General features: G+C 45.2%; 2 protein-coding genes and 1 pseudogene across 3 annotated transcripts in view; all 3 read right to left on the reverse strand.

Moving 5' to 3' along the window:
* Positions 1–1,366, reverse strand: part of LOC134099254 (uncharacterized) — a 3,906-nt pseudogene extending 2,540 nt beyond the window's left edge.
* A 150-nt stretch (positions 1,367–1,516) lies between these two features.
* rabgef1l (RAB guanine nucleotide exchange factor (GEF) 1, like) lies at positions 1,517–21,280 on the reverse strand. Its single transcript, XM_062553359.1, has 9 exons — positions 21,155–21,280; positions 19,580–19,770; positions 16,968–17,173; positions 15,382–15,545; positions 13,375–13,456; positions 13,060–13,192; positions 11,012–11,103; positions 5,802–6,058; positions 1,517–4,427 (listed from the first exon to the last, which is right to left on the reverse strand). Exons 2-9 carry the CDS (start codon positions 19,756–19,758, stop codon positions 3,996–3,998), a joined length of 1,545 nt encoding a protein of 514 aa, XP_062409343.1. The 5' UTR covers positions 19,759–19,770; positions 21,155–21,280; the 3' UTR covers positions 1,517–3,995.
* Positions 21,281–22,153: 873 nt separating this feature from the next.
* Positions 22,154–27,500, reverse strand: part of ece2b (endothelin converting enzyme 2b) — a 77,725-nt gene continuing 72,378 nt past the window's right edge. For both annotated transcript variants that reach the window (XM_062553352.1, XM_062553353.1), the window contains 5 exons: positions 27,340–27,450; positions 27,121–27,188; positions 26,765–26,955; positions 26,265–26,360; positions 22,154–25,755 (listed from right to left, as the gene is read on the reverse strand). In XM_062553352.1, the coding sequence (XP_062409336.1) occupies positions 25,579–25,755; positions 26,265–26,360; positions 26,765–26,955; positions 27,121–27,188; positions 27,340–27,450 (643 nt within the window). In that variant the 3' untranslated portion in view covers positions 22,154–25,578. The remainder of the gene's footprint in view (positions 25,756–26,264; positions 26,361–26,764; positions 26,956–27,120; positions 27,189–27,339; positions 27,451–27,500) is intronic.

Here is a 27,500-nt window from a genome sequence, read left to right on the forward strand (position 1 = left end):
TTCCTAATAATTAAGCACAAACAGACTGCACCTCAAAATAATAATAATAATAATAAAAATAATAATGCGCACACACAAACAAGTCTGCACTTCAAAATCAAAAGCAACATTATTAATACTTCTAGTTTAGGCTAAGACATGTGAGGCTGTCACTGATGCTTACCGAGGACAGTCACGGACACAGCAGTGGACTCTGCAGAGTGGTACAAGCCCCGCGTTTCCACGAGGCTCTGCAGGAGTACTCGCCTCCATCCCTAACGTGAGGCCGTGGAGAGTCAGCGTCCGGTGCCTCTGTCTCCAAATCTCTCTGCCGTTCCGGTAAAAAATGACTTCTTCAGGTCGACGTTCTCCACGAATGAAACACGTAAGGGACATCGTTTCCTCCATGATCATTGGTTTGCTGGGTGCTTCCAGGATAACCCACCCACCTAGTTATTATGATAATAACAATTAGGCAATAGCCTAGTAGCGTCATTTTAAAACGAATACACATTAGTAGGCTATAGCCTAATATTAAATTCAAATACACTAATTATAGTGTGTAAGCAATAATTTGCAATACACGACTATGGAACGCAACTTTACCGTCAATGTCCACGCGTACTGGGGCGCTGAGCTCCGTCTCTAGGATCCCCATCGGGTTCAACACCGTCTCCCTGGCAGCCTTACAGCTGTAGTTACCACTCTGAAGTACTCGGGCTTTCCAAATCGGATACAACTGGCCCGAAGTCAGTGGTTTGCCGTTAAAGAACCAGTCGAACGTCCAAAGTGGTGATGGGTCCTCTGACACGTCACAGGTCAGCAGTAGCGATCCGCCGGACAGTTGGTGAGCATCACCTTCGGCCACCGATGCCACCGCTGTCCTGAGTAGGCCTACTAGTTGACCAAAGGGAGGGTATTAGAATATAGGCAAGTCGACATGGTATCGTCTTAGTTTTGATAATAACGTCTATGTGACTGACGAATGAAATGGGATTTTAATTAACTCGATTTTCATTATTATTGAGCAATAGGTTAACGTTACAAGGCGCGCTTGTGAGAATTCAAAACTTACTTTGCGCCTTGGTCCATCTCTGCAACACCGAAACAACTAGAGAAAATACCAATACATTAATTGTGAAATCAGTGAAACATTTGTGACCAGCGTTAATTCAACAGGTTGTCCCCAGTTTGTTACTTACCTATCAAACTGAAAAATAAACGCATCCTGGCACGCTGGTAAGACCAAATGATATTCGCCAGGGGCACTGCACTTCAACTACGCTTAAATATGCCTCGAAAGAAACTTCAGAGATAGAGAGAGCAGTTCCTCTTTCCACAATTTGCACGTAAGAGCACATGCCTTTTCCGGTGCGGTACAGGACAGGCATTCTCTGTAAACGGGGAATTCACAAGACATTTGTGGAAAATGAAACTCAAAACATTCCCGTAACACTTTTGACATTTTGACGAATGAATTGGGTGTAACCAATTATGTTAGCCTAGCGTAATACAGGAGCAAAACAGTAAACCCAGAGATTTTCACTTGTTTTTTTAATTCATCTCAATGTAATTCATAAATACAACTATTGGCCACTATAGACATCCTGTGCTTATACACAGATGGCCCGCTGCTATTTAAATACTTCAAAGACAAACCACACGATGTCATCAATGGGACATGCCATATTGATCGCCGTCTGCCATGAATTACAATGTTAAGGGACACGACTGTGATCTGACCCACACCCAAGCACACAGCTTACTTACACAATGATTGAATAAAAATAAACACCAACGTTACTATTAATAGTAAGACAGTTTATACAGATCTTTAAATCAGGAGTTATCTGGTTAAAAAAAGAGTCCATTAGAAATGTTCAACCCACACTTTAAAATGTCATAATGAAACATCATTGCTGGGAGAGAGAAAAAAAAAATGAAATCCAGAAAAGAAATGCAGGAGTAACCAAGATGTGCTTAAATATGTGATACATTAAGTCATTACTATAAATAAATAAACATAGTAACAACAACAGTCTAAAATATAAAACCATACATAACTAATATCAAAGACCTTTCAGTGACACTTTACGCAAACCTGCCGTCAAATGAGTGACATGATCCTTTAATGTCTTAAACAGGTCATGACAGATACCTACTATCAGGCATCATGATAGTCAGAGGTCAGTGAACAACTCTCTTCACTCTGAATAACAGATTCCAAAACAGCGCGTCACATTCTATTAAACTGCCACTGTGTGAAAGACTCTGTGATCGTCAGGGTAACATGACGCCTGACGCGGTCCCACCTGACAGTGACCATGAAGGCAGTGAGTAAAGGTATCGGTCATGGCATGTTTGAGAGGGTTATATCAGCCTTGTGCAAAATGCAGAGTAAAGTGTTACCAACGTCTCCCAGAGCCAGAGTCTACGGGCAGTTAGCTTTCCTTTCATGTCATGCCTCAGGGCCTTACGAACACATCGCTCGGATCGCATCGCCCGGGTCGTAATCGTGCTGAAGGTCGCCAGGCCAGCTCAAGCTGACCGCGCGGTCACTGGCCAATCCTGTTGCTGTGTATCATGATTATTATTATTATTATTATCATTAGGATTTAAACAAGGAAAAGCTGAGTGCTCTTTGTAGAGATCGGTACATTCCAATATGCAGGGTGCTCTTGAAGTCAAAAATATCTCTGAACTGAAAAAGTGGCTACTAGGCCTACTTTAGGCAACTCCCACATTGAGCCAAGATATTATTAGGATTTGTTTGGACTATTTTTTTCTCAGGTTAATTTGAAAACTAGCTAGTGGCCACACATGGCTGTCCACAGAAAGCTCTATCAGGTGATTGTGAGGGGCGTGGAGGCTTTATGCCTGCGGCACCTCTCTCTCTCTCTCTCACTCACTACGGGTTACTTCATCTAGTTCAAGCTCAGGAGGGGACCTTCGCAGGCAGGGTACAATTCATCCGAGTCCAACCCCAGGCATATAAAACAAAATGCAGCCATGCTTATGGGGGGGGGGGGCACATCTGGGGTCAACAGGTTTGGTTTTGTTTTTCTGATTAAATAGCGTCACTAAGACTTTTTCTTCCTTCATCTAGCCTTCACTCGGGGAGGAGGATATGGGGTTTGGCCCTTCATCTAGCTTTCACTTGGGGAGGAGGGATATGGGGTTTGGCCCTTCATCTAGCTTTCACTTGGGGAGGAGGGATATGGGGTTTGGCCACTTCACGGAAGCACTATTTGGACTCCTAGGCTGCACACTGGAACAGCACTACAACGATGCACGGGGTTCACACACATACACACACGTGTGCCACACTACGGGTTTAAGTCAGAGGGATTTGGCACGGTCTTCCTGCTAAGACTGAAATGAAGCTATGTCCTGTGGAGGTAGAGAAGCCCTGCCTTACCCAACTGCCCCACCATGGAGGCAGTAGAACCAGTCTCTCTGTGAGTGTGTTGCTCTGGGGAACTCTTAACTAAATCACACCGACATGAACACCTGAGACAGGTCTGGTCTGCTGGGCTAGCCTAGCCTAGCATAGGAGCCTAGCCTAGCATAAGAGCCCTCTCTAAAGGAGCTCTTGCCTACGCCGCCATTACCCCTGAATAGGCATGATTAACTTTGTCCCAATGCTGGATGAATCTTCATTATGAAAGTCAGGGTCCTTGGTGTGTGTTTATATGTATGTCTAGGAGTTAGTGTTTTTTGCAGGCGGCAAAAGGAGTGTGTGTGTGCAGTGTGTGTGTGTGTGTGTAGAAGCATGTGCATGTCTTTTCTATGAGAGCGGAGCACCATCTCCATCTTCAGTACCCCTGTGGCAAGCACACCCAGGAAAACACGCATGGGGGTGGGGGTTGGGAGGTGAGTGGCTAACAGGCTGAGCCACACTCAGAGTGTCCCCCAGGAGGTGCCCTGTGGCGGGGGAGAGGTCTCTGAGCCTGGGGGGGGGCTGGTGTGGAGGGCTGGAGCGTTAGCTGGAGCTAGCGTTAGCGCCCGCGGCTAAGCTATCTAGCGAACAGCTGTGGCGTGAGCGGCGGGGGCAGCTTGTCGTTCTCCACGTTGTCCGAGTCGATGGCGGTCGCCGGGTCGGCCGGTGCCTCCGGTGCCGCCGCCCCTGTTGCCGTGGCAATGCCGCCGCCGCCGCTGTCGAGCGGGAACTTGTCGAGCACGTCCTGGACGCTGGTCTCCACGCCGTCGCACCACTCGATCAGGTCCCGCTCCAGGCGCCGCGCTCCGTCCAGAACCTGCTCCTGCCGCGTGTCCAGCCCGCTCAGCAGGTCCAGGCTCTGGTGGTGCGCCGGAGCCGGGCCGCTGCTGGCCCGCGGGCTGAGGGGCTTCTGGGGCGAGGCCCCGCCGCTCATGTACAGCTCGAACTCCTCCTGGCTCAGGTTCAGCGACTGGCCGTCCAGCTTCTCTATGAAGGCCACCGCACAGCACTGCAAGGAGGAACACACACACACACACACACACACACACACACACACACACACACACACACACACACACACACACACACACACACACACACACACACACAGCATTAGTCATCTATCTCGACTTTTGAGGTTATCTCGATCACTGACTTTTCAGTTTACAAAACGCTTTTGCACACCTCTTTTGTGGGGAGGGGGACAGGTGCTTCAGAATAGGTTACCCAGTTAAACTTGTAAAAGAGAATCCCGCACACTGTCCATTACGCATGCATACATTTACTTAGAATTCACAACGTTTCGGTCATAGACCTTCCTCAGGTGAATTTACCTTTATCTCGATCACTGACAACATTTTCAGGACGTGCAACCGCTTGGTTTGCAAACATTCACAACAGCACAAAGGATGTTGAGAAAAAACTAGCTAGCATACCGGAGATTAGTCATCTATTATTTGTGTAAGAAAGATGATCTCTCCATCATGAGACACACTTTCAGGAAATGCAACCACGGTCAGCCTGGTCACAAGGTCAACAGCCAAAACGTGTGATTGGCAAACATCCACAACAGCACAGGAAACACTGATAACTAGCTAGACTGTTCACAAATGTACTTTACGTGGAATTTTAGGTATTTTACTTTTTAGAAGCAGTTTTTCAAATGTTGCCCGGTTAGGAGCATGTATTATAAAACTCAATATAACCCAGGTGACTAACAAAAGAAGTGTGTATCTATCCGTGGGTGTGTGTGTGTGTGCCAGGTTGGTGAAGTAGTATTCATCCTCCCCGGTCATGATTCTGCTGGGGTTGTTGGAGTGTGTGTGTGTGTGTGTGTACCAGGTTGGTGAAGTAGTATCCGTCCTCCCCGGTCATGATCCTGCTGGGATTGCAGAAGCGCGTGATGTACTGGATGTTGGAGTGTGTGAGTGTGAGTGTGTGTGTGTGTGTGTGTGTGTGTGTGTGTGTACCAGGTTGGTGAAGTAGTATCCGTCCTCCCCGGTCATGATCCTGCTGGGGTTGCGGAAGCGCGTGATGTACTGGATGTTGGAGTGTGTGTGTGTGTGTGTGTGTGTGTGTGTGTGTGTGTGCGCACGTGTGTGTGTGTGTGTGTGTACCAGGTTGGTGAAGTAGTATCCGTCCTCCCCGGTCATGATCCTGCTGGGGTTGCAGAAGCGCGTGATGTACTGGATGTTGGAGTGTGTGTGTGTGTGTGTGCGCGCGTGTGTGTGTGTGTGTGTGTGTGTGTGTGTGTGTGTGTACCAGGTTGGTGAAGTAGTATCCATCCTCCCCGGTCATGATCCTGCTGGGGTTGCAGAAGCGCGTGATGTACTGGATGTTGGAGTGTGTGTGTGTGTGTGTGTGTGTGTGTGTGTGTGTGTACCAGGTTGGTGAAGTAGTATCCGTCCTCCCCGGTCATGATCCTGCTGGGGTTGCAGAAGCGCGTGATGTACTGGATGTTGGAGTGCAGGCGAGGCGGGTTGGCCTTCAGCACGATGTAGATGAGCGTGGGCAGGAAGTCGTCGGCCGACGCCGCCTCGTTCTTGGTGATCTTGATGGCGTTGAAGATGTGCTTGCTGCACGTCGTCACGCACGTCAGTTTCTCCCGCGGCACGCGCTTTGAGTCCACCTCGATGATGGCTGAGTGGGACAAGAGCACAAGCAGCAGCTTTAAGGGACACAGTTAAGGCCTTCACCCTGGGAACGGTCACACGATTAAAACGCAAACACAACCTCACATTGTGTCAACCACATTTGCACACAGACCCTGAAACTCTGTTTTTGGAACAGGTTTGATTCTCAGCGTTTTATGCATCTACAGTATAGACTGACAATAGATTTGGTTTCCTGCTGCAGCCTTCCGTGTTTTACAGAAGAATTATGAAGTTTAAGGTGCGGTCGGGGATTGCACAGGAAGTCGTGTTTGTTTGTGTTCATGTTTACATTTACAAGTTACAGTTAAGCCCAAAATTATTAGCCCCCCTTATGAATTCAGACATAATCCTTTGTTTATACATGAAAATTACCATTTCCAAAAATGTGCCTAGTTTATATGATTGCAGAAGCGCAAAGACAGTATGCCCACAAAGTTTGATGATCATTGTTTACTCATGCTCTGATTTGTGACAAGAAAAGCAAAAATTGACATGTTCAAAATTATTAGCCCCCAGACCATTAATAGTCAATAGTGTAGCCTTTCTTTGCTTCAACTGACAACAACTTCTTTGAATAGTCTTTTACTAGGTTGGCACATATCTCCTAAGCACTCTTTAGCTCCAGCTCCTTCAAACTGCATGGTTTTCTTGTATGGACTCTTGCTTTAAGCACGTGCCACAGATTCTCAATGGGGTTGAGGTCTGGTCTCTGTGTAGGCTATTCCAGCACCTTGATTAGGGTATTCTTTAGGGCGTTTTAGACCACTCTTCACTATGCTTTGGGTTATTATCATGCTGAAGGACCTGGTGGTGACCTAAGCCTAGACTAAGAGCAGGCGTCTTGATGTTATCCCTCAAAAGGTCAACATAATCTTTCTTTTTCATGATCCCATGCACCCAAACAAGGCTCCCTGTGCCTGAGACAGCAAAACAGTCTCATTACATGATGCTCCTGCCACCATGCTTCACTGTGGGAACTGTATTTTTATGGTTGTAGGCCTTCCCTTTTTTTGCCAAACATAGGCAACATCCATGTGCCCAAACAGCTCCAGTTTAATGTCATCAGACCAAAGGACAGTTTTCCAAAACTCATTTTTAGCTTTTAAATGTGCATGGGCAAAGTTCAGTCTGACTTTGAAGCGCCCCTTTTGGAGTAAGGGGTTTTTCTCAGCCGATGACCTTGGAGGCCTCCACAATAAAAATCCCTCGCTACTGTCTTCCTCAAGACTTTAACCCCAGAGGTCTCAAGGTCAGCAACTATCATTTTGGCGGATATGCAGGGTTGCTTGCTAACATCCCTGATGATTTTTCTCTCTAGATTGAGATATTTAGCATTTTCATCCACACTTAGGTTTGTTATGCACAAACTTGGAACTCTTTGTACTTTGTAATGATGCCTTGCACGGCTGTTCTACAGACTGTGAAGCATCTAGAAATTTCAGTATAGCCTTTCTCCATATTATAGGCCTCAATGATGTTCTTTCTGAGGTCCAGACAGATTTCCTTTATCTTCAGTATGCCTGTAAAGGCAGTCCCCTCTCAGACAGGTGTTCAAGTGCCTGTAGGCCTGTTCCTTGAAGTCTTTAGGGAAACAATCAATGCTGGTTGGGTGTTCAGGTGTTGTCTGGACATTAACTAACTGCAAAGGTGTGGCTTGAAAGGTGACAGGTTGGTCGTGTGCGTTTAAAAGCAAAAAAATCACATGGGGGCTATTCATTTTGAACACTCCACAATTTGAGATTAAGCATTCCTAATAATATATCAACACTCCAAAATGCACCAGATTCTACATAATACCACTGGCGAATGTTTGATTTTTAAAATTTGATCAGGGATGAAAAATTTAGGGAGAATTTTAGAGTAATGTTCCAAAATTTCAGGGGGGCTAATAATTTTGGGCTTAACTGTAACTCAGAGTAAATGGTAAACCTCCTACAACAAGAGCCCCATGACATTGTTTTGTTTGGAGAATGAAGCCATAGAGCTCCTCTATCAGAGGGGTATTCCACAAAGCCGGTTTTATCACAAAACCGGGTAAGTTAACCCAGGGTTTGCGGTAACTCTAGATTTTCCGTTCCAAAATGAACACGGTGTGTTAGTTACTATAGGAACATATGCTCTGAACCTAACCTGGTCGGAGCAGGATTTGCACAGGTTAAGTTTGAAAGATAACCCGGTTTTGCTCAGGGTAGCCTATTTAAACCCGCGTTTCCGCAGCTTTCTCGTGTTCGCAATGGCATGCCGAGAGGCCTATTGACATCAGAGCGCAAATAATTAGTGCAATTCACCGAGAGAGATTGATGAAACCACGGCTCGTCATTTTGATGAATTTTGGCTGAAGCGATATCGTTTTTCACGTTAAACTTTAATATATTTAAATAGCCTTCTCCAGCCATACGTTACCAATCGTGAACCTGCCTCAGCTCACTGCAAACTATTTGCATAGCTCTCCATTTATTCGCGAAGTATATATTTTTTCTGTACAGTATTTGAGATGCTGAGCATAGGGAAAGCTACGGTCTGCCAATCAGTGCGTATAAAGTCTGTCTTGCGCTGGAGAGGTTAGTGCGCGACTTCATCCTCTTTCCTGGCCACAACTGACGAGGGTCATTAAAATGGAGTTACACCAACTCGTCTCACAGGTCACTAATGCTTTAAGTGTCCCCAAGTGGCACAGAAATTATCCTTGCTGTTGACTTTTCATATGGGTATCACGATGATACCATTCGGTTACAATATTATGTCATTGGGTGCATTGATGGCACAAGTGCCCCAGCCATATATGAGGCCGATTATGTGAACAGGAAAGGATATCACAGTATAAATGTTTAGGTAGGTATACGCAGCCTATATTGGCCATTTCCAATATCTTCAAGATATTGTCGATTTTATCATTAGATGATATGATGCACATGATTAGCCTATACTTATGTGGAGGCAAAATTGCCTGGTTCGGTCTACGATGCCAGGATGTAATTTGAGCTATACATTTCAACAGACTGCGTTGCATTATGAACATATCATAGACCTTATATAATTGATGTGTTTGTGCAAGATAGCTCAAAGTTTGTATTTGGTCGCAGCGCAATTCGATGGGTAGCTCCTTGGGGATCGAGGGTAGGCCTATCCATGCCTCCCGACGCTCATCACCCTGTATCCTGATCCCGCTCCTGGACCACATGCAACATTTAACCTGGCACACAACAGAACCCGCGATTGAAAACACATTTGGGATATTGAAGTCCAAATTGCAATGCCTACGGAGTGTGTCCGAACGGGCTTGCGTAATTGTTGCATGCGCCGTCCTACACAATATAGCCATTCCGCGCAAAGAGATGTAGAAATGTATGTGGAAAAATCATATAATTACTACCATGAATCGTAATATTTTATCTTTACTTGATCAGATGATCGCTTGGGCCCATCGGAGTAGCCTACATCTTTATAAAATAACAGGTTATGTGGTAGGAATGCTAAGAAAACTTAACTGAGATATGAATAGATTCATAGTTCAAATATTTAGGAACGTGCTTTTGTATGCATTCACGCAGTCAGCGATCCGCTACTAGGGTTTCTCTGAATGGCAGTTGCTTTGGTGTTACTTTTTAAAACTTTTTCTAATTTATTACAGCCTGCGTTCGAGTTCTGAGAAACATGCGGCCCGTTTCTCGCCTAGAAATCTAGACGCCCCTAGCGGCAGCTAGCCTGTTTCGCCCTTTTGATCAGGATTTCCATGCTCCATACATCACGTCTTTATAGGTTTGGCGTGTACGCGCACATCCCAGTGTTAACCAACCCCGTGTTGATTAAACTAATTCATAACCGGCGCGGTGGAACCGACAACTCTGTTTTAGTCGGCTCAGGGTCAATCAACCTAGAGTTCAGCGTTAACTCTGTGTTTGTTAAACCTCCGTTCGTGGGACACCCCTCTGGAGGTTTACCACTTACTCCGAGTTAACTTACCCAGGTTTATCACTGAACCACATACTGTACTTAAACCCCCCAAGCTGCCCCCACTTACTCCGAGTTAACTTACCCAGGTTTATCACTAAACCACATACTGTACTTAAACCCCCCAGGCTGCCCCCACTTTGTTTGTCAGTGTTCTGTATACAGTCTGTGGGGAAAATATCGGAGGGTAATTGTCTCATCATAATGCGGAACTCTCAGTTCACTGAACATTCTAATCACATATTTGTGACCGTACCCCTCAACAGGTTAACTTACCCAGGTTTATCACTAAACCACATACTTAAACCCCCCAGGCTGCCCCCACTTTGTTTGTTTCCAGTGTTCGGAGCCTGGGCTGCCTACAGAACGTGCCAAAAAATGTTATGGGCTTGAAATCTCGTAAAATCCCTGAGTGCACCTTTGAAGCTGACTAATGTTTAAGTGTTGCCGTTAAGTAAGAGATTTAAAGTCTTTAATCCATACAGACAAGCAATAATATCCACTAAGTGTTTTTGCGTTTTTTAGCAATAAGACCATATGTATAATTGATGCTATGCTTAGCAAGGAACTGATGAGAACATTTAAAATGTTGCTACACTAAAGTAATTCTTGCTCCCAGCCCCGTCCGCTTTATACAGAAGAGCCAACACAGAGGCCTGTTTACCTATCGAACAGCCAACACAGAGGGCTGTTTACCTACAGAAGAGCCAGCACAGAGGCCTGTTTACCTATCGAACAGCCAACACAGAGGGCTGTTTACCTACAGAAGAGCCAACACAGAGGGCTGTTTACCTACAGAAGAGCCAGCACAGAGGCCTGTTTACCTACAGAAGAGCCAGCACAGAGGCCTGTTTACCTATCGAACAGCCAACACAGAGGGCTGTTTACCTACAGAAGAGCCAAGGCAGAGGGCTGTTTACCTACAGAAGAGCCAGCACAGAGGCCTGTTTACCTACAGAAGAGCCAAGGCAGAGGGTCCGAGACTCACCTGTGATGGCTTTCACCACGTTATCAGACACAGCAGGGATCTCCTCATTCACAGGGACGCCCAGCATCTTAATAGTCACCCAGTGTAGCGCCCTGCAACAAGACAGAGTCAAGCACATTGATTTGATTTGGATGAGAGTTTTCAATTCAGCTCCACAGTCCTCAAAGCCTGCTCTGCTCCTGACTGTGTGTGTGTGTGTGTGTGTGTGTGTGTGTGTGTGTGTGTGTGTGTGTGTGTGTGCAGGCGCGTAGGAACGTAATAAGCATTGGGGGGGACAAGAATGCGGTCCGTTGCGCGCGCGTAGCGCGCGCCGAAATTTTTTTATATTCATAAATAAAGGGGGCGAATTATAAGTCACATAAGAGATCAAAAACGCACACAGCTAGTCTTTAGGACAACTTAAACTGACTCCCCCAATGCTTCCCTTTACATGGTTGCATAAACGTTGCTTAAATGAAAATATGTTTCTTCTTCTTGACTTTTCATATGCCATCTAAGTAAATGTTATGTCAGCTGACAGATGGATGCGCGTTTTGGGCACAATGAATGGGTTTGCCCTTAGTTTAAATGGAGCACAGGGAGAGCGCACTGTGGCTATTGTTACAGTACCTGTATGCAGCCAGCTCAACAAAGTAACGTGGTTAGAAGATTCCTGTATGCTGCATTGCCGTGACCATTTCCTTGTGGATTTTTCTCATTGGAATACAGCTAACGAACGCGAAAGCTGAGATTGCCTTGCGCATCAGTGTTGGAACGATACTCAACAAACTGTGAGATAAACATTGTTTTTCGTGTCTGGGAGATCTCGTTGTCGTTTTAGACTGTCGGCTTCTTATGTTTATTGTTTGGACGTATGGACACTGAACTTTGAGGGGGTGTTTGTTTGTGCATTATGAAGCTTTGTGTTAATTAGTATGTGTCGGGCCTTCACCTCAGCGCGTAAGTTGCGCGCTAGGTGGCCACGAACGAACTCATTGCTTAATTTGTGACAAATAGTCTATTCATCTTTCATTTGTGTTTTTTCATTTGTTAGATTATTGCATGTTTGACGTAGTTTGTAAACAGGCATTCTGCCCGTTTATCTTAAGTCAACCGAGGCCTTCGGTTGCTCATATACGCCCGTAACCTTATGTACGTCGTGACAGTGTGTAGATTATAATAAGAGGCAAATTGTTACACATTTCATTTTAAAAGCATATATAATAGGATGAACAAAGTGTATGGACTTGCTAAATCCAGGTAACCAGATAATTAGGCTATGTGCCACGTCAAGCGATAAGCCTACATTTTAAAGCGACAGCCGTAAGACTAACTTATTTAGGCTATCGTAGACTACTGTATTCACCCACAATAGGCTATCCTCTTAACTATTTCGAAAAGAATGAAAGAAGGCCGTAAACTAAATATTTGGACTGAGAGAGTAGCCTACATTAGCTTTCAGACACTCAAGGTGAGGAAGTGCTCCATGCTGCATTATTGAGACGGGCTTCGTTTCGGGAAACATTCTTAAAACACAATGTGAAAGACCTTCGATGCGCACCGAGCTATAGTTATGGGGCCGTAACTCAGGAGGATATAATTGAGCTAAGTAATCAACAACATCTGTACTTTGCAGCGTTTTTCTTTCGGGAGGGGGTCCAACATTGGGGGTGTCCCGACCCCCCCGACCCCCGTGGTTCCTACGCGCCTGTGTGTGTGTCTTTTCTATGAGAGCAGAGCACCATCTCCATCTTCATCTCCTGACCTGACTGGAGTCAGCGTGTCCTCATTACTCCTGATGGGCTCAGTCAGGCGTGTTGAATTACAACGCTGAACGTCTAATCTAATCTCTGTGTGCAATATCCTTAGTCTTACACCGTTAGCATGTTAGCCTAGCTTAGCATAATTCACTGGAAGCGGGTTACACCAGTTAGCATATAGCTTAGCATAATTCTCTGGAAGTGGGTTACAGCAGTTAGCGTATAGCTTAGCATAATTCACTGGAAGTAGGTTACACCAGTTAGCATATAGCTTAGCATAATTCTCTGGAAGTGGGTTACAGCAGTTACCTGATTCTCTTCTGGATGGCCAGGTCTTTTTTCTCGTCGTCCGTGGTCTCGGGACAGAAGACATCTTCGTAGAGCCGGATCATCATATACTTCTCCACCTCGTCCATCACTAACTCTACTTTCTCTGTGGCTCCTACACACACACACACACACACACACACACACACACACACACACACACACACACGAGTGTGATCTAGTGATCTAAAAAGAAGTGTCTCCGAAGTGAATCAGAGTGAATCTGGCTCAGTGAGACGATTTGATTGGATTTGATCCAACTCGTTTGAAAAGAAAGGTGTGTGTGTGAATGCTCACCTTTGTAGTGGACATGCAGCTTATCGGACAGGTTCTGGTAGAAGTCCTGGACACACTCGGACTGATCCTCTGCACTCATGTCCTAGAAAACATAAATATGATATAATACAAAATACAAATATCAAGGAGTCAGGGTCCAGTTACGATGGATGGATTAACATTATCAAAACTAATTTGGGCATTTTGGGGGAGCGATTTGATATTTGTTACCATGGACAACATACAGCAACAGGACAACAACAAATGACGACACTAGGCCTGGACACAGAGGGTCAGTTCTGTCCTTGCTCCAGACTAACAGGTCAGTGTGGGTGGCTCTAGGCCAGAGGGTCAGTTCTGTCCTTGCTCCAGACTAACAGGTCAGTGTGGGTGGCTCTAGGCCAGAGGGTCAGTTCTGTCCTTGCTCCAGACTAACAGGTCAGTGTGGGTGGCTCTAGGCCAGAGTGGCTGGTTGATCTGAAACCAGGTTCAGTTAGTGAGTGAGTAAGTACATCAGGAATAAGTAATTCATCTGTGTAGCACCTTTCATAGTCAAAAGTGCACATCGTTAAAGAAGAAAAATATAAACCATGAAGTGAGCACCTGAGCCACATGCTTTTAAAAAGTACCTTAAACAGTTGGACCAGCTCTGGATCTGATCACGGGTGGAGGTGAACCAACTCTGGAGCAGAACTATTCTACAGGCTACACTGCCACTCTAGAACAGAACAGAACTATTCTACAGGCTACACTGCCACTCTAGAACAGAACTATTCTACAGGCTACACTGCCACTCTAGAACAGAACAGAACAATTCTACAGGCTACACTACCACTCTAGAACAGAACAGAACTATTCTACAGGCTACACCGACCATTTGCGGGGAGGGGGATTCACACAATACAGTAATACACCATGAAAACCACCACAAAAGAAACTGAATGAAGAAGTGTGACTGAAGTTTTCTCTGCTACACGCAACGATGACCCAGATTTAGAGATTAAGCGTTCACTAAACAGCTGCACACTTTGTGGGTATTTTCTGAAAGCTGAATTCAGCGTTTTATAGATTCAGTTCCTGATTAAAAAGTATTTTTTAAGTACTTCCCTAATAACCATCTCTGAATACCCCTAATTTCCACTAACCTACAAATTTATGATGAATATACGGAATTTACTTTGGATATCTAGGCATGTTGTAAACCAAGTTACTTCGGTTCAAAGACCATTTCAACATCAAGATAGTGACGCAACTGCCACATTTCACAATGGTTTGGATGGTCTCGCTGTTGTGGAGTGTGCTGCTCCCATTGCAACAGGATGTCAAACTGCTGAGTATTTTTGTTTGGCTACTAAATCTGTAGAAGACCACAGTGTCCATGGCACAGTCCATCACACACAAACTCCATGGCAAAGAGTTCTACTGGAATTTTGTTTCTCCTGACCGCCAGAGGCGGTGCTTTCAGCACATGGATGTCAATCACATGAACGTGCAGGTCGAGTATTAGTAACAACAAAGTCACCTGTGACGTCGTCAATGTGCGCCGGCACAAAAGAGAGGTCGACCCAGGAAGTGACCTATTGCCAATCTTCTCGTGATCACGAGTGACTGCCAAGCTCTGGCGGTCATCCGAAACTCATAGAACCGCGGTTACATGCAGAACCTTCGTTTTTGTTCCTCGCGCAGCCCAACGGGTCAGGTGCCCGGGTCCTATCAGCCCTTCAGTTCCACTAGCTCTATGTGGGACACAAGTGGGCAGTGTGCCCTCTCCCTTACCCGCTTGTAGGCCATGGTCTCTGCCCTCTCCCTTACCCGCTTGTAGGCCATGGTCTCTGCCCTCTCCCTTACCCGCTTGTAGGCCATGGTCTCTGCCCTCTCCCTTACCCGCTTGTAGGCCATGGTCTCTGCCCTCTCCCTTACCCGCTTGTAGGCCATGGTCTCTGCCCTCTCCCTTACCCGCTTGTAGGCCATGGTCTCTGCCCTCTCCCTTACCCGCTTGTAGGCCATGGTCTCTGCCCTCTCCCTTACCCGCTTGTAGGCCATGGTCTCGGTGAAGGCGCGGCACTGCTTGAAGATCTCGCGGCCGGGCTTGTGCAGGGTCTTGAGGAAGTCGATGAACTCGTGCGTGGCCCGGTCCATCTCCCCACTGACCCTGCTGGTGCTGGGGGACGGAGTGTCTGGGGGCCCGGAGTCTGGACACAGAGGGACAGCAATTAATGATTAATTAACTCATTCATTAACTAATTAACTAACGATGCCCTGATTGGCAGAGTAAAACGTCATTCTGTTCTTGTCCAGAGAGGGACAGCAAAAAGCCCATCTCACAATTAATGCAAGTCAAATGTGAAATGTCATGACTTTTCCCTGACAAACACCTACATTTCCATGGCTTACTATACACTATATTGCCAAACGTATTGGGTCACCTGCCTTGACCCCCCCTAATGACTTGAGTGACATCCCATTCTTAATCCATAGGGTTTAATATGACGTTGGCCCACCATTTCCAGCTATAACAGCTTCAACTCTTCTGGGAAGGCTCTCCATAAGGTTTAGGAGTGTTTATGGGAATAAACTTAATACTTTTGGCAATATAGTGTATAATTAATGGTACAATATACTGACCAGTGATTACAGAGCAGCCACGTGCTATAGTTTTCAAGAGTCTATTACTTTTTTAGATTTTACAGTGGGAGATGAATAAATGAGCATTGAATAAACAAAGTTGGGCTACTCAAGCAAGCAGCAAAGATCATAACCAGATATACAGTACACCAAGTGTGGAAATGTTTATATTAATGTATTTTGCCAAGTGAACTTTAAACTGCTAGGAGAGGATGGATTAAGAGGACTGAGAGGATTTCTATGACTCGGTTTACCTCTTCTAAGCTAAACCTGGGCAAACTTTGACATTTGACATTTTGAAAAAGTGCTGCACTTTTAATTGATCTGTTTGTTGACAGCAATAGTGACAGCTTTGAAATTCCAGAGGAAGTAGGTTTACCCAGTGGCGACATCTTGTGAAATGGACTGATCGCTGATGAGGGAGAAATGTTTTCAGAACGATGCAGTCAGTCAACCCTTGAAACGTTTTAATTTTCTGATAAAATTCCCGAATAAATATATCAAGTGCCAGTAAACAGTGCTACAGTCTTCATTTATAACCTATTTAAAATGTCATAGATGATATGCTGCCAATTTCCTGTGTGAGTACAGAACTCTCTATAGATCAGCTGTGTTCTAATATTTATCTATCTGTAGATGTTATCTGCTCTATAACCTCTGTGGGTGCTACATATTGGTACACTCTTAAAACACATTTATTAGAAACAACACAAACTTTGTTGTCACCCATCTGAGCATAGAGATGTGTTAAAAACGATATGTTATTTTCAACACATTAGTTTTAAGAGTGTAGCAGTTGTAGGGAGGTTCCCCCTTGTCACTGTAAGGCACTTTCAGTACCCACTTTGAGTTGTATTATTGTTGTTGTTGTTGTGTAGTTGTATATCTGGCTGTGTGTACAGAGCGCGTGTTGACATAGGTGTTCTTCTTCACCTCTCTTTAGCGTATAATACTGTAGTTGTTGTTGCTGTTGTTGTCGCTGCTGTTACCTTTCTTTGGCTGCGTTCTGGATGACGGACTGAAGAACTTCTTGACCGTGGTGACCTTGCGGGACTTCTCGTTGGTCTTCTTGTCCTCGAACTTTGCGAAGGAGGAGATGGGACTGGAGGAGTGGGACTGTGGCCCTTGGGGGCCCGGCGGGGCCTGCGGCCCATGGTGGCTACTGGCGTAGGCAGCCTCCTCTTCCTTCTGCAGCCTGAGAACACACACACCAACACACACACACACACCAACAGGACGCACGTCAGGTTGCAGAAACAGACCGTAACACTTTACTTGGACAGCCACAGAAATAGAATCATCAATACCATCATCATTATCAGCATTTTTATAATCAATGTCATTGTTTTAATCATCAATATCATCATTTCAATCAGCAATGACGAATGATATTATCATTTTAATCTTCAATATCATCAATGTCATTGATTTAATCATCACTTTAATCATCAATAATCATCAAGGTCATCGGTTTCTCAATCAATATCAGCATGTTAATCCACAGTCCTCTTGTGTATCTAGTGCACTAGTCCTGCTTTTAAGAACACATTCTTGGTGTGTCAACTGTCTGGCTGTCGTCTTTATCTGTGGAGTCACACCAAAGACCATTTTATGCCGGCATGACAGATAGAATCAGAAAAACTTTATTATCCGAGTCCACCTACAGGGGACTTTTGATGTGTAGAGTAAACAAACCCCCTACTAACCCCCTACTACACAACAGATCCAAAACCTAACCGTAACCATACATTGTTGTTAACAACAGCGTATCAACACACTGCTTATTGACAATACAAGCATCAGTAGACAGTCTATATGACACCGGCTGACAAGGTGTGACCATACCGACCTCAGGTGTGTATATGCAAAAGGCTTACAGGGACTCAAAACTGGACAAACAAGTATGTTGTCCAAAAGGTAGGAGTGTTATGAACTTGGTGTACTTGGTGTGTATTATCCTTGCACTTCTCTTACACTTTATCTCTTGCACTTTCTCTCAGTTTCTATTTTCTTTCAGTCGCTCGCTTTGCTCTGTTAGTTTGAATGAGAAATATGACTCAATAGAAGGGCATATTTAATGGATTCACTTCCCCCGATGCAATGCTACAATTTGATTATTAAATACAAGTTGTAGGCCCACACTACAGGTTGGAGTGGTGAGTGTTGGAGGTGGCACACACACATATGCACACCCACAAACACTTAAACACACACACACATGCACACCCACAAACACTTACACACACACACACAACAAGGTGTAGATCTTATCTCATGTTCTGCTGATGTTAACAGGAAGAGAGGCAAATGTCAGAGGGTATGAATGTCAGAACATCCCAAAATGGATCTCTAAAATAAGGTTAAAAATATGTGGTGTGCAGTGTGTGTGTGTGTGTGTATGTCTGTGTGGGAGAGGCGATGTGTTTGTGAGGAGGGTTTCAGTTCACCTGAAAGAGATCTCTATCTGTTGGTCACACATACACACCCAAGCACAGACCACTAAAAGATGAGTAAGATGTCCATGTACATCTCTCTCTCTCTCTCTCTCTCTCTCTCTCTCTCTCTCTCTCATACAAACACACATCATAGCATGTGCCTGTGTGTATATTGGAGTATTTGTGTGAGTGTGTGTTGCAGTGTGTGTGTGTACCGCTATCGGTTCAAATGCGATAGGTACCAGCATAACCATAACCATAAACACAACCATCACCATATCGTCCCTGCTGCTACTGTACTGCTTAACACTTGACTTGAGCATGAGAGAAAGAGGATACACTGAAGGGTTGGGTGTGGGTGTGATGGTGACGCCTCTTACAGTCATTTCCTGTCTATTAGCCGCACTGTGTATAAGCCGCAGGATAGTGTTTTATGCAAGGTAAAGAAACTAAACCATCATATTAACTGCCCCCCGGCCCCGTGTATTAACCTCATAGCTGAAGACATTTTGCGAAATCAGTGTATAAGATGCGGCTAATACTTGGGAAATTACGGTAGTAAGGCAGCGAGCGTAAAGAGATAAAAAAAATAAACAACTAAATAAAATGTGTCACTGCAACAAAACTCTCTATTTGACAAAGAATACTGCACAGTGCAGCCACAAGTTAGACCTGTGAGGCACTGTAAACTTACTGCAGCTGGATGGTACCCAAAAATACTTAAAGCGACAGAAAGTGGCCTAAAACCCCATTTTAAGTGTCGGGTTGGCAAACAGGGCAAGGGCATTAGAGTCATGCATGCATGGCCTATTTAACTAAGAGAGCCAGACGGTGCCATTTACAGGCATTCTTGATTTTAATATGCTTTCAGCCGGTAGATACACACAGCCCTTCATACCAAAGGCCTGATGAGGCTCTGGCCGATCACTGTTCTTCCTCTCCAGATACTCTGGCCACGGGCAATGATGCACTTTACTTTTACCCCAACCATCGGGGGTAACCAAAAAAGGTGTGGGCGAGCTAAACTGATGACGACAGCCCTACAACTTTCGTTTTTGGTCGTAGTGTTATCCAATTGCGTCAAAGTCCAGAATCAGTCAGAGTCTCTGAACTACCCCCTTCTGACTTCCCCCCCCCCACCCCCCCATCCCTCCTACTGCCCTCACCGTGCTGCCAGGGCCCAGTCGTCCTGGATCTGTTTCTGCCGCGCGTGCTGGTTCTCCTCTCGCCAGCACTTGGAGCAGAGCCCCTGCCAGGCCGCGTTTCCGTAGAAACCGCATCCCTTGTTGCACAGCAACTCGGACTGGTCTACGTGGATCCCGCGCCGCTCCATCTGTCCGCTCATCCCTCTGGTGAGCTGTGGGGTCAGAGGTGAAAGGTCAAGGCCGGCAGCAGACTAAGGGGGGTCACAGAGTGTGAGAAGGGGGACTATAGAGCCTTGATAGCAGTTCAGTGTCAAACCACTGGAAATTCTCACAACATGACAAGGCACCTATCAAGGACTGTTAGGACGATAGTGGCTGCAGTTCTGTTCCAGATTTAGTAATGGTTCTTCTTCAACATGATGCTGAAGAAGAAACATTGCTGACAAAATGACAAATCATGACCGATTTACATATACCTAATTACAACTCGGGAAGGATTAACATGGTCATTTTGAGTTTCAACCCACATAGATAACTAACTGGTCGATATTCAAAGGCCTACCCTACAGCAGAAAAGAAGAGGGTTATGAAGCATTTATGTGGCTTTAGGTCATGTGTCCTAATAACGATGTACTAGAACAGACTGATCTATATAAACTTAATCGACATATTACAGTCTTAAGACTGTTCGGGTACATCTGGTGCAACAGTCTGGATTTCCCTCTTAATTAACTCCAGTAAGCTGCATGCAGGCTAGTGCCATGCCAGCTAAACGGCTAGACCTCCGATGAACCAACACAACTAATGAGGTCATGGCAGCTGTAAAGCGCGATGATAGCCTTCTACTGTCTGTAAACATTTGTACAGGTATTTTACACAGCTACACTCACGTTTTCTCAGACAAAGTAGGCCAATTCACACTGTAAAGAGTAGCCTCGCCCATCATAGGTAAAGTCACGTTTCAGAACAAGATACAACATGATCAGAAACCATGAATAATCGTCAAGTTAAGCAAAACAAACAACGTTACTACAGGTCGTCAATTCTCAGACTTGCTCATTATCGTAAACCTTAACAGGCTGGGTTTAATCTGTTGTTTCACCAGTCTGAGCTTGATACACAGACACCAAGACGACAAGGTATCAGTAGGTTGCCAATGACTTTGTGTTAACCTCACCGAGTCAACTAAAGGTGCGCCGTCGTTAGGTGCCCATGAATGTCAACTTGAATTTCCTCTCTGACTAACTGTTTTAGGAATCTCGGATAAGTTGGAAACTTGAAGAGTGTCAGCGATTCGTATAACTGGTTTAGAATTGACTTGAAGTTATAGACATATTATCTAACGACCGAATGTAACGTAAGGTATAACGTATATAAGTTGGCGCAAGAAATGTAAGAAATGTAACTAGCTAGCCTAGTAGTTTACACTGATCTATAAAGAATTATTCTTTATAGATCAGTGGTAGTTTATCAGCTGACGTTTGCTGTAGCTAATGTTTACGCTAGCCAGCCAAGGTTTATGAAACATTCACACCACTTTTAAGTGGTGTAACACTGGACATTTTGAACATTTTTGTTCTAGCATTCAATACTTACCAAACCACGAAAATAGGCGGACGCTTCGATTCGCTTTTCGCCTAGGAGTTATTGTTTAATTATTAACATAAATTATTCGGCCTACGACAACCCAACCACTGACAGAGTACACAAACATCACTTCCGGGTTACGATCTACTGATGCCATATTTCATAATAAAAGTCGTCCGACTTTGTGTACAGTCATTAATGATAATAAATAGGCGGAAATTGCATACAGTTTCAATCATTTACAATTTACAACTGTTGAACATTTGCGGTTGCACATCGGTTGCACATCGGACCATATTCACTGACACAGGAGATCTTTATTTAAGCCATATGTAGCTGAAATAAAAAATAAACATTTTAAATATCTGATGTAGTAGGCCTACTTATAGGGTAGGCTATGCAGGTGTCCAGCTGTATGGCATTGATGTCTATTCAATTGTGATGAAGAGCAATGCTTCTGGTTCATAGTATTTTATGAAACTGCAAAAAACTATCTACACACAGAGCTTAGCAGTGCTACTGATGGTGAACAGAAGCCTAGGAGAACCTCTACCTTTGGCAAATGTAGGCTACTCTACAGGTTTGTCCAGCAAAGAGGTCATTCACTACCATTTAATGTTCCTAAATCCCGGACACCAATCACAACCGTTAAGTCGGGCTTAACATGATGACATCAAAGCCGTTTTTGAAAAACTCTTGTTTGTTGAGATGTTTTTTTTCCCCCCTTTGGCATCTCCTCCATGATCTCCTCCATTGCTCTGATTGACTTTAGGTCTATCCAATGGCGTCCAGTCATTTTGATCGGTATCCGTTGGTGATGCCCCTTGAAAATGGGAGGTGAATGAATGTCTCCAGACCCAATCTCAATTTCAATTGAGATGAACGTCTGGTGCTAACCAGGCAATATGTGAACAGGACACAGAGAGCACACTTTTCTGCAATCAGTAAAAAGCTGATGTTTTAATGTTTTAACGTGTGTGGTATATTACAAGAAAAGTCCAGAGTGTATACAATGTATATACTTTATTTCGGTTCCTTTTTCTCTGTTTACAGGTGCGTACTATACGGAATGTTGTACTACAGGCTGGGTGGGTGGCACACTGTCCAGGGCTAGAAAGATGAGAAATTCCTTTTTTTTAATAATAAAAAAAGAAAGAAATCTGACTTTAGGAGTAAAATACTTAAGGACAGTTTTACATCAATACAAAGATAAAAACAAAACAAAACAAAAAAAGAGGGAGGTGGAGCAGAGATAAACAATGCCGAAGACAATTAAGAGCAAGTATGCTTGTTAAATCAAATAAGGCAACACTCCACAACTTCATTATGGGAACACATTAATCATGGCCTTAGAAAACTCAAGGACCTGGTCTGCCCTTTTGAATCGCATGGCATATTACCATCCTTAATAATGGCACATCAAAACAAACAAACAAACAAACAAACATACAAACAAAAAGTGGCACTCCCAGATCAAGGCCAAAACGGATTTGCGCCACATCTGGGCTCGAACTGGCGGCAATGTGGGCAGCCACTCCTGCCTTCCAACTCAGCAGCATTCAGGACATCAGGGAAACATTTGGGATGAACTGGCGTCTCTCGTTGGCCCTGTGTCCTCCTGGGTCCTAGTGCCGAAGCCCTTACTGGGCCGAATGACCAGCGCCAGGGCAGAACTTCTAGAGGGGGTGAATGGGACCGAGACACTAAGTCCAGAAGTCCAGAAAGAGTCCAGAAACACTTAATGGCATGGATTGGCTAATTAAAGGCTTTTACACACTTCAAGTTTTCAATTATGTTTGCACTTTAAATATATATTTATTCATATCTTTCTTCATTTACTATCTACATTTATTTAAGGCTAAACCCTATAATCCACCCTAAATACCAACCCACATGACCTTTCATCCTCCCACGTGACCTCCGCCCTGATCTGACCTTTGACCTTTGACTCCACAGGTCATCATAGACCAGTTCCCTCAACTACGCATCCCTCCCCACTATTACCGCCTTTTTCTGTTAGTTCCTAAGAATGCCCACACACACTCACAGTTTGGTAATTTCTGGTGCTGTGAGCTGTGGGGTTGGTTGGTGAGGATGGTTACTGATCTGTTACTGTCCTTTCATTGGCTGAGCGGTCACTGATTGTAAGAGAATGTAAGCGCTCACCTCACAGAAACCCAGCCACCAGGGGGAGCCATACAGGAGGGATGAGTTAATGTCTAAAGGGTTTTGGTTCCTTTCTGCCCTCAGGTACAAAACAAACAAACAAAAAATCAGCAAAAAAGAAAACAAAACACACATACTATGTGAAAATCTGTTACTTCTTCACTGTGGCAATGTGTACAAGCAGTCTGTGTTTTGCAAACACAGGTGTCTGAGAAAGTCAGTCAGTTCAAAGATCTCTGTTAGCCAAGAAAACTGCCTACAACGGAACTCAACGGGTCCTGAACTAACTGGATTTACTCCAGAACAACTGGTCATCAGGTAAAACCCAGAATCGGAATCCAAATCAGATTATTAACCAGAACCGGATCAGACCTGAATTTGACTCTGGAGTCAGTTCACCTGCTAGCAGGAAAGCTATATCGATTGTGTCTCCTGCAACACCCTGCCCAGACACACAGGCTAGGCTAAATTATTTGTGTTATCCAGTTGTGTATTGTTCAACCCACAGTTAAAATAGTTCAAAACACAACAAACATCTATCCAGAGACTTTGCCCCCAGTTGGAGGGCTGTGTGAAAGCTAAGGAGAAAAAATAACAAATAAAAAAATCCCCTTATTTCGTTTTCATTTGGAGTCGAGTCGGCAGACCTAACATCAGATATTAAATCAATGTAGTGTTGAGGGGCGTGACTGCACATCAACACATAACTAATTCTTCACACGTGCGCACACACATACAGTACAGTGTGCGCGCACACACACACACACACACACACACACACACACACACACACACACATACATCAAAGGCTCTATTTCAAGGATGATAACACAACGTTAATGTACCAATACTACAATGTGTGCCGCCAAATATTTCTGAAGTGATACTGAACCTGAAGTCAGCTAATTAGTATGCTCGGATTCCCTGCCATGCACTGCTGAGCACCCCGTAATTAGTGAATACCTCCGTGTGTCTAAACCTCAGCCTACTTGTCTGCTTTAACTATGGAGCAAATATTAGGATTTACACAGTCAGGATTGGGATTTGAAACTGTTACTACCCTCAAAATAGAGCCATGAGTCTTTATCTATCCTAATCCCACCCTACATACAGCACAGGCTGTGGGCACAAATGCAATCTTCGCTGAGTAGAGGCGGGAAGAGTCGAGGATATCACGCACGGAACAGTGGAACAGCAGAACACCAGCGGAACGCTGGTAACAAAGAGGAAAAAAAAGAAGACATTCTTTGGCAAGAAGCAGTTTGAAATGAGTCCCATTCCAACCTTGTCAACAATAAAATATGCCAATGTCAAAGCACACACACACACACACACACACACACTCACACACACACAGACACACAGATACACACCAGTGAGGGCAGATAAGCTAGTGGTGGGCACCCCTGCGTTCATATTTACCACCCAAGAAGAACATGGCATGCCCTTTTGAGGTCGCACAGTAAACAACTGTTTTTTCCCCCTGTGAGGTCACAGACACTACGGAACACTTCCTGTGAGGTCACACATGTAAGGAGGGCCTCTTTTCATGAGGTCACAAAGACAGAATGCTTCATTGTCATGACGATGAGTGCTACCCTTCTCTATAGGGTCCTTAATGCATCACAGCTCCATCTGTGACCTCACAATCGTTTTTTTTTTTTTTTCTTTTTTCAGTCCACCAGAGAATGAGGTTGTAAACAGGGCACATAGCAAAACAACACACACAGAAGCGCGGAGAGTCGAGGGCAGGAGGGCTCTGCTTCTCTGACACCCGGCCCCGCCCTCCGCTCGTCAGTCCAGCAAACAATAAATAAAAGAAGCACACGAGGGGCCAGTGAGGCTCTGCAGAAAGAAGAGAGAGAGAGAGCAATAAAGAGGGAAAGAAAAAGAGAAAGAGAGAGAGAAAGCTATGGGTGCCTCCAAACACTGGAAAATACAACCATCTTCCGTCAGTGTGCTCTCTCTCTCTCTAGAGTCATCTCCAGTCCAGACTCGCTCATCAGACATCGCCGTCCAGAGTCCAGCATCATTACCAAAACAACAACACAGACAACAGCGACAACAACAACAACAACAACAACAACTACTACAACAACACAACAACAAACAGAAATGAAAAGAAAAAAAAGTCCAGTGCTTGGAAATCTGCCCATTTTCTCCTCCTCCTCCTCCTCTTCTCTCCTCAGACCGTGTTCTGCAGGAAAAGACTGGCAGACTGGCGCCCCCCTGTGGACGGACGCTGACGTGGCAGGGTGGGCGCGCCCCTACCAGACCTCGCAGCGGTGGCCCGAGTTCATGGGGGTGCCGCGGGGGCACTGGAAGTGCTCGGCGAACTCCGGCGAGTTGGACAGGGTGCCAATCACACGGTACTTGGGCGGGCTGTGGGAGTCGGTCACCAGGCCCTCGTGGGCACTCTCGGGGGTACGCACCGAACACCACACCTGTGGGGGCAGGAGAGAGGGACACAGGGAGAGAGAAAGAGAGAGGGAGAGACAGAGGAAGAGAGATAGAGGTAGAGAGAGCAAAAGAGAGAGAGAGATAGAAAGAGCGAGAGAGAGTATGGGTAAGGGAGAGTGACAAATGGGGAGAGAAAGAGGGGAAGAAGGTGAGAGAGAGAGAGAGAGAGAGAGAGAGAGAGAGAAAATGAGTGATGTGAGAAGTCATTGGACATCTGGGTTTACTAATTTAGGACCATCTGACCAGTGTGTGGACAACAGGGACAAAACAACAAAACAACAAAACTGAGCACAAATAGCACAGCCTGTCTTTCACTGGTGCTGGCACATACACTTAGTGAGGCTAAAGTACATTGCAGTACTGCTGATGCCATTCGTGACTCAATAACATCAGACTTCTAAACACATCTGCCTGTATTCTTATACTATGCTGTGGTCAGATCCTCCTTTATTCTTATACTATGCTGTGGTCACATCTCTGGCCGGACTCTCACCTGTGCAAAGCCCACGAAGAACAGCTGGTCATTGGTGAGGTTGACCGCCGGTAGCCTCTTCTCCTCTCCGTACGTCTGAGCCCATGACTTATAGGCCTGCAAAAACCACCACCAGTTTAGCAGTACACACACACACACCACCACGAGTTTAGCAGTACACACACACACACACACACACCACCACGAGTTTAGCAGTGCGCACACACACACACACACCACTAACAAGTTTAGCAGTGCACACACACCACCACGAGTTTAGCAGCACACACACACACACACACACACCACAAGTTTAGCAGTACACACACACACACACACACACCCACCACGAGTTTAGCAGTGCGCACACACACACACACACCACTAACAAGTTTAGCAGTGCACACACACCTCCACGAGTTTAGCAGCACACACACACACACACACACACACACACACACACACCACAAGTTTAGCAGTACACACACACACCACCACTGTCCAGCCCCAGCGCTACTTACGTGATATGCGGCCTTGAGGCCGCCGTTGTCGGCGATGTTCTCGCCGAGGGTCTGCTTGCCGTTGATGTGCTCCCCGTTGATGGTGTACTGGGAGTACTGCTCCACCATGCACTCGGTCCGGTTCTTAAAGGCGTCCACCGAGGAGTTCTGCCACCACGGTCGAAGGTTCCCGTCCTTGTCATACTCTCTCCCTGGGGGACATAATAAAAGGAGACACACACACACACACACACACACACACACACAGACGTCACAGCGGTCTGTGTGAGATTACTCTCTCCAGGTATTGGCATTCTGTGAGTGTGCTGTTGTGTGAATGTGGCTCCGCTGCTACACAGACGCTAGTGAATACCAACCTTGGTCATCAAATGCATGAGTGAGTTCATGTCCCATTACCACACCAATGCCTCCAAAGTTCAGGGCTCTGGATGATAAACACACACACACACACACACACACACACACATACGATTGTATTAGGCCTATTCTAAATTCAAACAACACATTTTTCACAAATGACTTAGAAATGGATTCTGTTATCACACACACACACACACACACACACACACACTCACTTGGGGTGGTCATGAGAATAGAATGGTGCCTGCAGGATCCCTGCGGGGAACACGATGCCGTTCTTGGTGGGCATGTAGTAGGCATTCACTGCAGGCGGAGTCATACTCCATCTGTGGAGAGCAGGAAGGTGTTAATGTACCAGATGTACCAGATGTACCAG

The sequence above is a fragment of the Sardina pilchardus genome, chromosome 13, assembly GCF_963854185.1.
Source record: "Sardina pilchardus chromosome 13, fSarPil1.1, whole genome shotgun sequence".
Classification (NCBI taxonomy): domain Eukaryota; kingdom Metazoa; phylum Chordata; class Actinopteri; order Clupeiformes; family Clupeidae; genus Sardina; species Sardina pilchardus.